A 14,593-nucleotide genomic window follows, 5' to 3' on the forward strand; every position below is an offset into this window, starting at 1 on the left:
TTACAACAAGTTTAGGGTGGCCCTAATTGTGCATGTGATAAACAAAAAGTACAACAGCTGGTGCATTTGACCCGGCCAACCACCAAACAGAGACCAATTGCTGTTCGGTATAATGTAAACCGTAAAAAATGTTTTAACATACCGTACATGACCATAATGTGTGGGCTAGTGGACCAATCCAAAAAGCATTCTATTTTGGACACATAACTCACTTGTAACTTTGAAATTACAAAAATTATTGAATTAAATTGCGATAAACTCAAACCAAATCCTTGGTTTTGTCTGGACCTGCAAGTGACACTATAAATTGACACTTAGTACTTCAAAATTGTTATATATTTTATATTATTTGAATGTGTGTGTAATATATTTTCTATGATTAGAACGTGTGAGGCAACTTTAATTTCATTATCATTTTCCTTCTCTGTGGTTTGGGATGATGTATACAGTATTTACCATTCGCAATTGCACGAAAGTTACCCACATTTTTGCATATCTATAGGTGATGTTATTATAATGATTGTACTTTTTTCTCTACCTACAGACTCTGGAACATCCTTTGTATTACGTAAAAAATTAAAAAACATACCTCAGTGCAAAAAAAACACGCTGTGCTGAAATCTCGCGAGCTCTACCTTCCGTTTTGAACCCACCCTAAAGCGTTGCCTTACTGCAGTGTGTATATATGAGCGAGGCGAGGGTTGTTTTGGGAATCTCGGAAGAGTTGCGGCAAGGTCGATAGAGCATCCTACTCTTAAAAAAACATCACATCGCGGATTTTATTCGCTTTCGTACAAGTGTGCGGAAAGCTAGAGGACCGAGAGGCTACTCGGAGATTTCATCTCTTGATGAGTAGCGTTGGCTAGGGCTGAAAGTTGATGCCTTTTTTTAATCTCTGAGAGTGTATACTGAGACAGCTAGCAAGCCATCCTTCTCCATTTGTAGCTCTGCATGTTTTGTGGTTGTGCTACCTTTTTCAGAGAGGCAGAAGTGGCATTCGGCTTTTTCTGAATTCGAAAGCACCGCGTTTCTCTGGGACCAACTATCCAGACGGTCTTTCACCACTTGGGCGGTACCAGGAGTGTGAGCTGACTACTTATATGTCGGAAAGAACCGGGGTTTAGAAGCAGTGTAGTTTTGCTATTGCACACGAGTTGTGCCGGACATTTAGCTAGGATTTTTCCCTTAAAAGGTCCTTCATTTACCGGTAATATTTGCAATGTCGGCGCCATCCTCCTTGCCTCCCGCCCAGGGAGAGAACCCCGCGCCAGAAAATGAGTGTCTGGTCGTGGATACAGGTTTGAAGCCCGCCGGCCCGACACCCAGCTCGAGTCGGTTCCAGGTGGACCTGGTGGCCGAAGCAGCCGGTGCCGCTGATAAAACGCTCGCATCTGGCGATAAAGACGCTCCCGCACCCGAAGGTTCGGAGCCAGCGGCGGGTGGCGAGGAGGCAAAGGGTCGGTTCCGTGTGGTGAACTTTGTAGATCCGAGTGGAGCAAGCCCACCAGAAGCAGTGCCCGCTGAAGGTTTCCAGAATGGAGACACCGTGATGAGTGAGGGCAGCCTACATTCTTCGACAGGAGGCCAACATCACTACCATTACGACACCCATACAAACACCTATTACCTAAGGACTTTTGGTCACAACACCATCGATGCCGTGCCGAACATCGACTTCTACCGGCAAACTGCTGCGCCTCTGGGGGACAAGCTGATAAGACCCACCCTTTCGGAGCTGCATGACGAGCTAGACAAAGTAAGCAAACTCATGGCTTTGACACGGATGCTAGCGCGTGCTAGGACAGAGCACACATGGGGCGCCACTGCTGCATCAACGTTCCAAGCTTGTGGGGCGTCAATTTGTTAGCTTTAGTTTCTGTATTTAGACCACGTTGTGGTCAGTGGATCATTTTACAGTCTCATGCTCGTTTATTGTACTTGGTAGAAAGGATGGCTAGCTACATGCCTGTCATTAGCAACATTGGTGGGATGTCGGTGTGGAACAGAGGAACTGTGCGCATTCTTCAATAGAAACGCATGTGGATAGGCTCCACCACGTATTTATTGTACTTGAATGATGTCGTCACACATTATTTGTCAGTGTTACGTAGCGCATAGAATGCATGGTTTCGGGTCACAAGAATGAAAGCTTTTGTCACAAAGTAGGAAATTGGAATCAGGAATTGACAAAATTATGTTTTACTTAGCAAAAACACATTTGTTTACCTAGCTATGGCAAGTCATCGATATTTCGGTGTATTTTGATAGTTCCCAACTGAGTAATATATTAGAGTAGCTAATATTTCCAGAATATGTCCAACAATTGTGCGCACGTGAGACTCCCACTAGGATGAAAACAACATTTATCTCGCAGCTCAGCTATCGGTTACACTGTATCTAACTAGGCCTACTTATAATCAGTCATTCTGGTAGAGCTATTATTTAAGTATTATACTGGCGTTAGTTATGCAGTTGTATTCACAGGATGGGTTGAAGTGTATTTGCTTGGATACATTTTACTTGGCTATTGATGTGGTCTGTAGACACCCGGACTTCCTGCTTTGTAATATGAGACGTTTTCTGACCCAGTAGTAATAGTTAATCCTGTCCTAATTTTAAATGAACTTACCTGATAATGTTAGGGGGCGGTGTGGTAGCCTAGTGGTTAGAAAGTTGGGCTAGTAACCGGAAGGTTGCAAGTTCAAACCCCTGAGATGACAAGGTACAAATCTGTCGTTCTGCCCCTGAACAGGCAGTTAACCCACTGTTCCTAGGCCGTCATTGAAAATAAGAATTTGTTCTTAACTGACTTGTCTGGTTAAATAAAGGTAAAATAAAATAGTTACAGCTAATTAATACAATTTCTGTGGGTTTATCTAAGTACTGATGTAATCTTTTACACTTGACCATGACAAATCAATCCCAAGCACACTGGCCATTGTCCACAATGTCAGCCCTTATATTTGGTCAGCAAATCTATGTAAATCCTACTTTATTTAAAACTTGCCCCCAATAATAACCCAAACGTGGCTCTCAATTCCAGAGCGTTACTGCTAAGCATTGGCACATTTCCCTGGCATTGAGATGGCATGCCAGTCCTGTGCTCTTCATATCGGTCTGTAAAACTTATTGGCGGATGAAAGAAAAACAACTGAAGGCCGTGTGCCATGTTGACATTCCATGGGCCATTATGTCTTGGAGACTGGTAAGCAGGCGGGGGTGTTCCTGACTGACACATGGGAGGTTAACTGGCAGCATGACCTCTTCCTTTATCCATTAGCCTTTGTCTTGGCTCCATATCTCCAGACATAAATTTCCACTTTTCACCCATGTCTTCTCAATACCTACATTTTTTGTAGTCATTTTTGTTGTTGTATTCTAGTGGTGTCCATTCGAGCTGCCAGTGAGTATGGAAACCGTTCCCATATGGCTTTTATAACCACACGCCTTACAGCTTGTATGTAGAGAACATGCTTAGGATATTGATAAGGCATGTGGGCTAATATATTTGGCATGATGAACTCATGAAGCGACAACCCTCTACATCAGGGCTGTCAAACTAATTCCACGGAGGGCCTAGTTTCTGCTGGTTTTTATTTTCTATTTTCAATGAAGCCCTAGACAACCAGGTGAGGAGAGTTCCTTACTAATTGGTGACCTTATTTCATCAATCAAGTACAAGAGGTGTGAAAAATCTGCAGACACTCTACCATCTGTGGAATGAGTGACACGTGCTCTACATGGTAACTGACCTACTGTATGTCCTTGAGTGCATTTGTGTGCCATGCTCTTGTGGCCCAATATAGGCTACACAAGGAATAACGGTTAATTCATAGTCAAGACTGAGATTATTTTCTAGTCTTGTTACAATCGCCACTTCAGTTTCCTACTATAGATCTGTAGTCGTCTCCTTATCCCAGCATATATCTCAGCAGCACAACACATTGCCATAGACATTTTGAGATTCAGACAGGCTCTGTTTGAATACATATTAAAGGCATGCATTAGTTATCATGTAAACTGAACAAAAATATAACACAAAATGTAAAGTGTTTGTCCCATGTTTCATGAGCAGAAATTAAAGTTCCCAGAAATGTTCCATATGCACAAAAAGCTTATTTCTAATTCTTTGCACTAATTTCTTTACATCCCTGCTAGTGAGCATTTTTCCTTTGCAAAGATAATGCATCCTTAACAAGTGTGGCATGTATGCAGTTTTGTCACAACACAATGCCACAGATTTGAGGCAGTGTGCAATTGGCATGCTGACTGCAGGAATGTCCACCAGAGCTGTTGCCAGAAAATGTAATGTTAATTTCTCTACCATAAGCCGCCTCAACATCATTTTAGAGAATTTGGCAGTACATCCAACCGTTCTCACAACCGCAGACCACGTGTAACCACACCAGCCCAGGACCTCCACATCCGGCTTCTTCAGTTGTGGGATCGTCTGAGACCAGCCACCTGGACAGCTGATGAAACTGGGTTTGCGCATCCAAATAATTTCTGCACAAACTGTCAGAAACCGTCTCAGGGAAGCTCATCTGTGTGCTCATTGTCTTGACCTGACTGCAGTATGGCATCGTGACTGACTTCTGGGGGCAAATGCTCACTTTTGATGGCCATTGGCACGCTGGAGAATTGTGCTTTTCATAGATTAATCCTGGTTTCAACTGCAACGGGCAGATGGCAGAGAGTGTATGCCGTTGTGTAGGCGATCGATTTGTTGTGAACAGAGCGCCCCGTGGTGGGGTTATGGGGAAGCATAAGCTACGGCCAACAAGCACAACTGCCTTTTATCAATGGCAATTTGAATGCACAGAGATGCGTGACGAGATCCCGAGGCCCATTGTTGTGCCATTCATCCACCGCCATCGCCTCATGTTTCGACATAATGCCCCATGTCGCAAGTATCTGTACACAATTCCTGGAACCTGAAATTCTTCCATGATCAGACATTTCACCCATTGAGCATGTTTGGGATGCATCGACGTGTACGGCAGTTTCTGCCAATATCCAGCAACTTCACACAGCCATTGAGGAGCGGGACAACATTCCACAGGCCACAATCAACAGGCTGATCAACTCTATGCGAAGGAGACATCTCACTGTATTAGGCAAATGGTGGTCACACCAGATACTGACTGGTTTTCTTATCCACGCCCCTACTCCCCCCCCCCCCCCCTGAAGTATCTTGGACCAACATATGCATATCTGTATTCCCAGTCTTGAAATCCATAGATTAGGGCCTAATTTATTTAAATTGACTGATTTCCTTATATGAACGGTAACTCAGTAAAATCTTTAATTGTTGCGTTTTATATTTTTGGACCGTGTAGCTCATGTTTATAGTGTAGTCTAGTTTTTAGCCTTGTGTACATACTGTATGTGGATTGTGTCAATTCTGCGTGCATTTGGAAAGTGTTCAGACCTCTTCCCCTTTTCCACATTTTGTTACGTTACAGCCTCATCCTAAAATTGATTTAAATACACCCCCCCCCCCCTCATCAATCTACATACAATAACCCATAATGACAAAGTGAAAATGGGTTTAGATTTTTTTGCGAAATAATTCAAAACGGATACCTTATTTACATAAGTGTTCAGACCCTTTGCTATGAGACACAAAATTGAGGTCAGGTGCATCCGGTTTCCATTGATCATCCTTGATGTTTCTACAACTTGGAGCCCACCTGTGGTAAATTCAATTGATTGGACATTATTTGGAAAGGCACACATGTCTCTATACAGTTGAAGTCTGAAGTTTACATACACTTAGGTTGGAGTCATTAAAACTCGTTTTTCAACCACTCCACATGTCTTGTTAACAAACTATAGTTTTGGCAAGTCAGTTAGGACATCTACTTTGTGCATGACAAGTCATTTTCCAACAATTGTTTACTGACAGATTATTTCACTTAAAAATAAGTTGAAAATGAGTGTGTTCTTAACTGACTTGCCTAGTTAATTAAAGGTATAAAAAAAAAATTGGCGCCCAAAATTACCGGTTGTTATGAGAACTTGAAATCGGCCCTAATTAATCGGCCATTCCGATTAATCGGTCGACATTTAGACTACGGTTTGCCACTGGACCTGGGGACAAAGATCGTACTTTTTGGTGAAATGTTCTCTGGTCTGATGAAACAAAATCATAACTGTTTGGCCATAATGACTAGAGGTCGACCGATTTTAATTTTTTATATATTTTTTTTATACCTTTATTTAACTAGGCAAGTCAGTTAAGAACACATTCTCATTTTCAATGACGGCTTAGGAACGGTGGGTTGACTGCCTTGTTCAGGTGCAGAACGACATATTTTCACCTTGTCAGCTCGGGGGATCCAATCTTGCAACCTTACAGTTAACTAGTCCAACGCAATAACGACCTGCCTCTCTCTCGTTGCACTCCACAAGGAGACTGCCTGTTATGCGACTGCAGTAAGCCAAGGTAAGTTGCTAGCTAGCATTAAACTTATCTTATAAAAAAACAATAAATCATAATCACTAGTTAACTACACATGATTGATGATATTACTAGATATGATCTAGTGTCCTGCGCTGCATATAATCTGACTGAGCATACAAGTATCTGACTCAGCGGTGGTAGGCAGAAGCAGGCGCGTAAACATTCATTCAAACAGCACTTTCGTGCGTTTTGCCAGCAGCGCTTCGTTGTGCGTCAAGCTGTTTATGACTTCAAGCCTATCAAATCCCGAGATGAGGCTGGTGTAACCGAAGTGAAATGGCTAGCTAGTTAGCGCGCGCTAATAGCGTTTCAAACGTCACTCTCTCTGAGCCTTCGATGGTGGCTGTTGTGTTGCTGGTTCAAGCCCAGGGAGGATCGAGGAGAGGGACGGAAGCTATACTGTTACACTGGCAATACTAAAGTGCCTATAAGAACATCCAATAGTCAAAGGTTAATGAAATACAAATGGTATAGAGGGAAATAGACCTATAATTCCTATAATAACTACAACCTAAAACTTCTTACCCAGGAATATTGAAGACTCATGTTAAAAGGAACCACCAGCTTTCATATGTTCTCATGTTCTGAGCAAGGAACTTAAACGTTAGTTTTCTTACATGGCACATATTGCACTTTTACTTTCTTCCCCAACACTTTTGTTTTTGCATTATTTAAACCAAATTGAGCATGTTTCATTATTTATTTGAGGCTAAATTGATTTTATTGATGTATTATATTAAGTTAAAATAAGTGTTCATTCAGTATTGTTGTAATTGTCATTATTACAAAAAAACTAAATTGGTCATATTAATCAGTCTTTTTTGGTCCTCCAATAATCTGCATCGCTATCGAAAAATCATAATCAGTCGACCTCTAATAATGACCATCGTTATGTTTGGAGGAAAAGGGGGAGGCTTGCATACTGAAGAACACCATCCAAACCGTGAAGCATGGGGGTGCCAGCATCATGTTGTGGGGTGCTTTGCTGCAGGAGGGACTGGTGCACTTCACAAAATAGATGTCATCATGAGGTGGGAAAATTATGTGGATATATTGAAGCAACATCTCAAGACATCAGTCAGGAAGTTTAAGCTTGGTTGCAAATTGGTCTTCCAAATGGACAATGACCCCAAGCGTACTTCCAAAGTTCTGGCACAATGGCTTGAGAACCACAAAGTCAAGGTATTAGAGTGGCCATCACAAAGCCCTGACCTCAAACCTATAGGAAATTTGTGGGCAGAACTGAAAAAGCATGTGGGAGCAAGGAGGCCTGCATAGCTGACTCACTTACACCAGCTCTGTCAGGAGGAATGGGCCAAAATTCACCCAACTTATTGTGGGAAGCTTGTGGAAGGCTACCCAAAACGTTTGACCCAAGTTCAACAATTTAAACGCAATGCTACCAAATACTAATTGAATGTATGTAAACTTCTGATCCACTGGGAATGTGATGAAAGAAATAAAAGCTGAAATAAATCACACTACTATTATTGATATTTCACATTCTTAAAATGAAGTGGTGATCTTAACTGACCATAGACGGTGCATTTTTACTCTGATTAAATGTCAGGAATTGTGAAAAACTGAGTTTAAATGTACTTGGCTAAGGTGTATGTAAACTTCTGACTTCAACTGTAAGATCTCACCGTTGAAAATGCATGTCAGGGCAAAAACCAAGCCATCAGATCGAAGGAATTGTCAGTGGAATTCCGAGACCGGATTGTGTCAAAGCACAGATTTGGGGAAGGGTACCAAAATACTTCTACAGCATTGAAGGTCTCAAAGAACACAGTGGCCTCAATCATTCTTAAATAGAAGTTTGGAACCACCAAGACTCTTCTGGTAGCTGGCTACCCGGCCAAACTGAGCAATCGTGGGAGAAGGGCCTTGGTCTGGGAGGTGACCAAGAACCCAATGGTCACTCTGACAGAGCTCCAGAGTTTGTCTTTGTAGATGGGACAACCATCTCTGCAGCACTCCACCAATTAGGCCTTTTATGCTAATGGCCAGCTGGAAGCCACTCCTCTGTAAATGGCACTTGACAGCACGCTTGGAGATTCTCTGGTCTGATAAAACCAAGATGAAACTCTTTGGCCCGAATGCCAAGCGTCACGTCTGGAGGAAACCTGGCACCATCCCTATGGTGATGCATTGTGGTGGCAGCATCATGCTGTGGGGATGTTTTTCAGCTGCAGGGACTGGGAGTCTAGTCAGGATTGAGGGAAAGATGAAAGGAGCAAAGTACAGAGATCCTTGACCTCAGACTGGGGCGACGGTTCACCTTTCAACGGGACAACGACCTTAAGCACACAGCCAAGACAACGCAGGAGTGGCTTTGGGACAAGTCTCAATGTCCTTGAGTGTCCCAACCAGAGCCTGGACTTGAACCCGCTCGAACAGCTCTGGAGAGACCTGAAAATGGCTGTGCAGCGACGCTCCCCATCCAACCTGACAGAGCTTGAGAAGATCTGCAGAGAAGAATGGGAGAAAACCTCCAAATACATGTGTGCCAAGCTTGTAGAGTCGTACCCAAGAAGACTGATGTAATCGCTGCCAACAGTGTTTCAGCAAAGTACTGGGTGTAAAGGGTCTGAATACTTATGGAAATGTACTATTTCTATTTTTTCTTCTATAAATTAGCAAAGATTTCTAAACCATTTTTTTTGCTTTGTAATTATGGGGTATTGTGTGTAGATTGGGGGGAACAATTGTAATACATTTTAGAATAAGGCTGTAACGTAACAAAATGTGGGAAAAGTCAAGAGGTCTGAAATGCACTGTATATTTTGTCCACTTATCCGGTTTTCTGTCTGTGTCCTGTTTTATCGTGGCGGCAACGTTTCAGTCAAATTCCTGTACATGCAAATGTATATGGTGAAATGAAGGTGATTTTGTGATTCTTCTTTCCTTCCTTAAAGTAGATTAAGGATTGATCTGTACTGCTTTCGCCCAGCCAACTCTTTCCTAATCTGTTTACTTCAAGAAAGCAAGGAAGACTGTTTTTTTTTTTCCTGTTCCGAACAGGGCCTTAGTTGGCACATTTCGTTTTAGATGTCACCATTTTTGTCCTGGATGCATCAGTTGAACATGTGCCATTTTTGGCCACATGCTTGCCTTTGTACACGAGCAGCTGTACACTGGCAGCTGTCAGTAACTGGACACTGGTAAAATGTACTTGTTTTTCTTTGACAATAAATATAGATGTCACTTTTTTCTCTGCATGCATGCCTGGAATGCTGAAGCTTAGCATTCACTGTCATGTAGTAAAATAGCATAAAGTAAATCCAAAACCCTAGGCTCTTAGCTATCGATGGCAATCAAGAGGGTGACACGCTGTCCAGACATCCAAGGTTTTAATGAAAAGTAGTGTCCTATTGGTCCAAGGTCATGTAGTTGGCAGAGCATCCCTATTGAATGCATTTTAGAACTAGTCAGGTACTATTAAATGTTATTTCATCACCTTAGAATGACTTGTGCTCGTGGCGTTAACTGATACACATGGTTCAAAACATGAGGGCATTTGCTGTAGCTGGCAGTTGCCCACATATGCTATATGTTCTAGTCAATACATGTCAGTGTATTATGTCTGTCTGTAACAGTGTGTTATATCTGATTTGTATTTTAATGTTTTAAGGAGCCCTGGAAGATTAGTCAAAATGAGGACTAAAAGAGAATAAAAGAACCCTCATCCTCAACGCTAGATTATTTTTTTGCTCTATGCCACAGAGGAAGCATTCAAATGCAGTCTGTTCATTCTAGTTGCTTCAAGATCTCAACTAACATGGTATTGTTTTTTTTTTTTACATGTGTGTGTGTGTATACTGCTCAAAAAAAATAAAGGGAACACTAAAATAACACATCCTAGATCTGAATGAATGAAATATTCTTATTAAATACTTTTTTGTTTACATAGTTGAATGTGCTGACAACAAAATCACACATTATCAATGGAAATCAAATTTATCAACCCATGGAGGTCTGGATTTGGAGTCACACTCAAAATTTAAAGTGGAAAACAACACTACAGGCTGATCCAACTTTGATGTAATGTCCTTAAACAAGTCAAAATGAGGCTCAGTAGTGTGTGTGTGGCCTACAACGCCTGGGCATGCTCCTGATGAGGTGGCGGATGGTCTCCTGAGGGATCTCCTCCCAGACCTGGAGGGCTGTGCGGCCCCCCCCAAAGAAATGCCACCCCACACCATGACTGACCCACCGCCAAACCGGTCATGCTGGAGGATGTTGCAGGCAGCAGAACGTTCTCCACGGCGTCTCCAGACTCTGTCACATGTGCTCAGTGTTAACCTGCTTTCATCTGTGAAGAGCACAGGGCGCCAGTGGGGAATTTGCCAATCTTGGTGTTCTCTGGCAAATGCCAAACGTCCTGCACGGTGTTGGGCTGTAAGCACAACCCCCACCTGTGGACGTTGGGCCCTCATACCACCCTCATGGAGTCTGTTTCTGACCGTTTGAGCAGACACACATGCACATTTGTGGCCTGCTGGAGGTCATTTTGCAGGGCTCTGGCAGTGCTCCTCCTTGCACAAAGGCGGAGGTAGCGGTCCTGCTGCTGGGTTGTTGCCCTCCTACGGCCTCCTCCACGTCTCCTGATGTACTGGCCTGTCTCCTGGTAGCGCCTCCATGCTCTGGACACTACGCTGACAGACACAGCAAACCTTCTTGCCACAGCTCGCATTGATGTGCCATCCTGGATGAGCTGCACTACCTGAGCCACTTGTGTGGGTTGTAGACTCCGTCTCGTGCTACCACTTGAGTGAAAGCACCGCCAGCATTCAAAAGTGACCAAAACATCAGCCAAGAAGCATAGGAACTGAGAAGTGGTCTGTGGTCACCACCTGCAGAACCACTCCTTTATTGGGGGTGTCTTGCTAATTGCCTATAATTTCCACCTGTTGTCTATTCCATTTGCACAACAGCATGTGACATTTATTGTCAATCAGTGTTGCTTCCTAAGTGGACAGTTTGATTTCACAGAAGTGTGATTGACTTGGAGTTACATTGTGTTGTTTAAGTGTTCCCTTTTATTTTTTTGAGCAGTGTATTTTTTTCTTCCTTTTATCAGTAAAGCGAACTAATGATGGAAAACGCCAAATGGAAATTCCATTGTAGCTAATCGACCTGTGCCTGTGGACTTACACCTAAATCAATGAGCCAACCAAATAGCCATTGTTAGTGCTGATAAAAGTGGACTTGAGTGATAGCCTGCTAAAGTTACCTGGCCATTGCTGGGCACCCTGGCTCCGTTCCACACACAAACTCTGTAACAAAACCAACGGCAGTTGTGAATTCCATTCAAATCAAATAAAAAGGGGCAGCATTTTACTGTGTTCTCATTGGGCCCTGAACCCGTCACCCGGCAGTAGCAGCAAAAGCCGCATGAGACCGCATATTGACCAACCAGAGGGGAAACCCTGACAGGACAGATTTATTCTGCGCCGGGCAGCCAAGCAGATTGTACTGAAATATTGATGTCTTCGCACTGCCACTACAGTGAGGGCACAAAGTCGACTAACAGGCCAGCTAACTTCCAACTCTAGTATGAGTCGGTAGTACTGTGTGCCTTCTTGGCCTTTAGTGATGGGAAGCAGACATGTCTGCCTGTAAATGCAATTTGAACATGTGAGACCCAGTAAAAATGTGTGAACAGCTCACGATAAGCCTTTTGTATTAGCTAACATTTTATCAAAGTGTAATGCCTTTTGATGCAATGCCCTTATTGCTCCCATTACTACCTCTTGTGTGTTTCCAAAAAACAAGGACTTCAAGTTGGGTACACTACAGTGTTTTGCTGCCTATTCCATTGCTATCTGTTACAGGACAATGACAAACACATGTCCGCATGTAGCTTTTGTTCTCCTACATTCTTTGGAAGGTGATGCCTAGTGGCGTTATTTTACTGTGTTCCTATTGGCTCATGTCGTTACACGCTGACCAATCCCTTCTTCTCTGGCAGCTAGCAAGCGTATTGTGAAGTCTTGACCCGCTCTCTCTTTCTCTGTGGAGTGTTGGGTAGGCAGGGCCTCAATAACAAGAGGCCATATTAATAGGGAATTATTAAGAGACCGGTGTTCCTCCCTATAGACATGGTTGTGCTTTTCACTGGCTTAGCCCAGTCAACCAAACCCTTTTTTAGTTATGTTTCCACTAACTCAAATAGGAAGCCCCCGGTGCTGGGGAAATGTGATGTGACACCCCACTCTTATTTTTATTTAAATGTATGATAGGTAGCCTATAAACATGAATCCTATTCTGAATGATTGGATAGTCTTACATTTTGACATGAGCAGTCTGCTGAAATTACACTATCTCGTCATAGCACAAACTAATTATTTGTGCTTCTCCAGTGAACTCATGTTGAAAAGAGGAACATTGTTCCCTTGTTATTACACTTCTGTTGTACTGCTTTGAAGGATCTCCAGCTAATGTTACTTCCTTGTTAGGGACATTTTCTATTGGATGCAGTGAAAACACAATTGGTCATTTGGGGCTGAATTAAAGGGCTTTGCGTGGCAGATGTTTCCCACCAGGTCAGGCATCACAAAAGCCCCCGTCTCCTAGCACTCATGTCCTTGGTCTCCATGGCGATGCCAGTCCTGTGGGCAGGGCTTGCTGTCAACAGGTTGTCTCTTGTGGCCCTTTTCAGAGCAGGAGGCCTGGAGATCAGGCTAGGTCTAATTTAACTGATTGAGCTGGAAGTGACAATGTAGTGAGCATGCAATCCACAGCTAGGCTTTGCCCTCAATGCTCACCTTGAATCTCTCACACTTACGCCCATTCTGTTGTTCAAAAGCGGAAGTTGTGTTCCGATAAAGATTTCACCTCAGTTGCCATTTCCTGTGTGCAATGTCACTTATTTCTTAGCCTAGATCACATGTTTCCAGATAAGCCCTATTTGTTGACATCTTCAGTTGTAGTTTCTGGTCCCATGTGCTTGGAGCTCTATCACAACTGAGCATCAACGCTGGGAGCCTCCGCCTGCAATGGCAGAGGTCGATTTGTCACTCACACTGGCGTGTTTGTGGTGACTTGTGAAAAGTCCATCTGTCACCACAGGTTTACTGCAAATTTTGGGGGGGGGGGGGGGGGGTGCACCCTTCAAATTGAATAGGCCTGAGTTATGTCTGACTTCTACTGTAACCATAACAAGCCCAATGTTGTGTTGGATCCCGTGTCCCTGTCCAAATATTAAAACTGCACCCCATTAACCCCCATCGTTTTTGTTCTGGTACATTCCATTGTTATTAGTTCATTACACAGTCCGGTCTTACCAGTCTAAGCATGTATTTTTTTTGTTGTTGATAAAACAAAATGGATACAGTCTTTGTATCGCCAACCACTGTATCAACCCTTCCTTTACAGGAGTGTCTAGCGGGATTAATAGTTGAATGTTGTTTTGTAGTCAGGCTACATGTAGCCTAGTTAGTTTCTTTGCAAGTAAACAAGGTCTGAGGTAAGACTTTGTTGCATCGTTTGTCGCAGTTAACCTCATGACGGCGTCCCCTTTTAACTAGCTTGCACAAGGGAGGCTCTGTGCAGTGGCCTGGCTAGGAACAACTCCACGTGGACTTGTTTATTCTCTCCCTCTGCCTCTGCACTAGTTGTGCTGAAGATTGTATGCAGTGTCAGAAAGAGGAGAAGGAGCAGGCTTCTGGCCTGTGAATGGAGAGGGGGGCCTTTATTCAGTTCTTGACTGTGTTGTGGGCCTGCAGCTTGTGTAATGTATACACGCCGTTTGGCAGTCACTTGTAAGTGCTTGTGCGAAATGTTCTTGTATGCGTATGGTTTCTCTCTTGCCCACGGTCATATCTATTAGTGTCAGTGTGAATGTCAGAAATGACTATTTACTATCCCTTCTTGGAGTAGGCCTACTCTCGGGGAAGGACATAAGATGCCACTGCTACACAGTCACAGATGGAGCAATGTATTCACTCCTTTTTATGGACTAAATACTTCCGTACTGACAACTGGTATTTCTATAGCTAGGTTTCCATCCAACTGGCGACAGCTTTTCATGTGAATATTCTAAAATTCGCACAGACAATATTTCCATCGAACTGACTTGCGGATTAAAGGCTGTGCTTGATGACGTAGTGCACATAAATAACT

At 43.2% G+C, this 14,593-nt stretch overlaps 1 protein-coding gene across 2 annotated transcripts in view; it reads left to right on the forward strand.

Moving 5' to 3' along the window:
* The first annotated feature begins 696 nt into the window (after nucleotides 1-696).
* The window catches only part of LOC139408349 (solute carrier family 12 member 2), an 87,521-nt gene continuing 73,624 nt past the window's right edge, over nucleotides 697-14,593 (forward strand). Inside the window, exon 1 of one of the 2 annotated variants that reach the window (XM_071152113.1) lies at nucleotides 697-1,756. In XM_071152113.1, the coding sequence (XP_071008214.1) occupies nucleotides 1,220-1,756 (537 nt within the window). In that variant the 5' untranslated portion in view covers nucleotides 697-1,219. The remainder of the gene's footprint in view (nucleotides 1,757-14,593) is intronic. The other variant, XM_071152114.1, reaches the window with a different exon arrangement.

The sequence above is a fragment of the Oncorhynchus clarkii genome, chromosome 5 (genome assembly GCF_045791955.1).
Source record: "Oncorhynchus clarkii lewisi isolate Uvic-CL-2024 chromosome 5, UVic_Ocla_1.0, whole genome shotgun sequence".
Taxonomy (NCBI): Eukaryota; Metazoa; Chordata; class Actinopteri; order Salmoniformes; family Salmonidae; genus Oncorhynchus; species Oncorhynchus clarkii.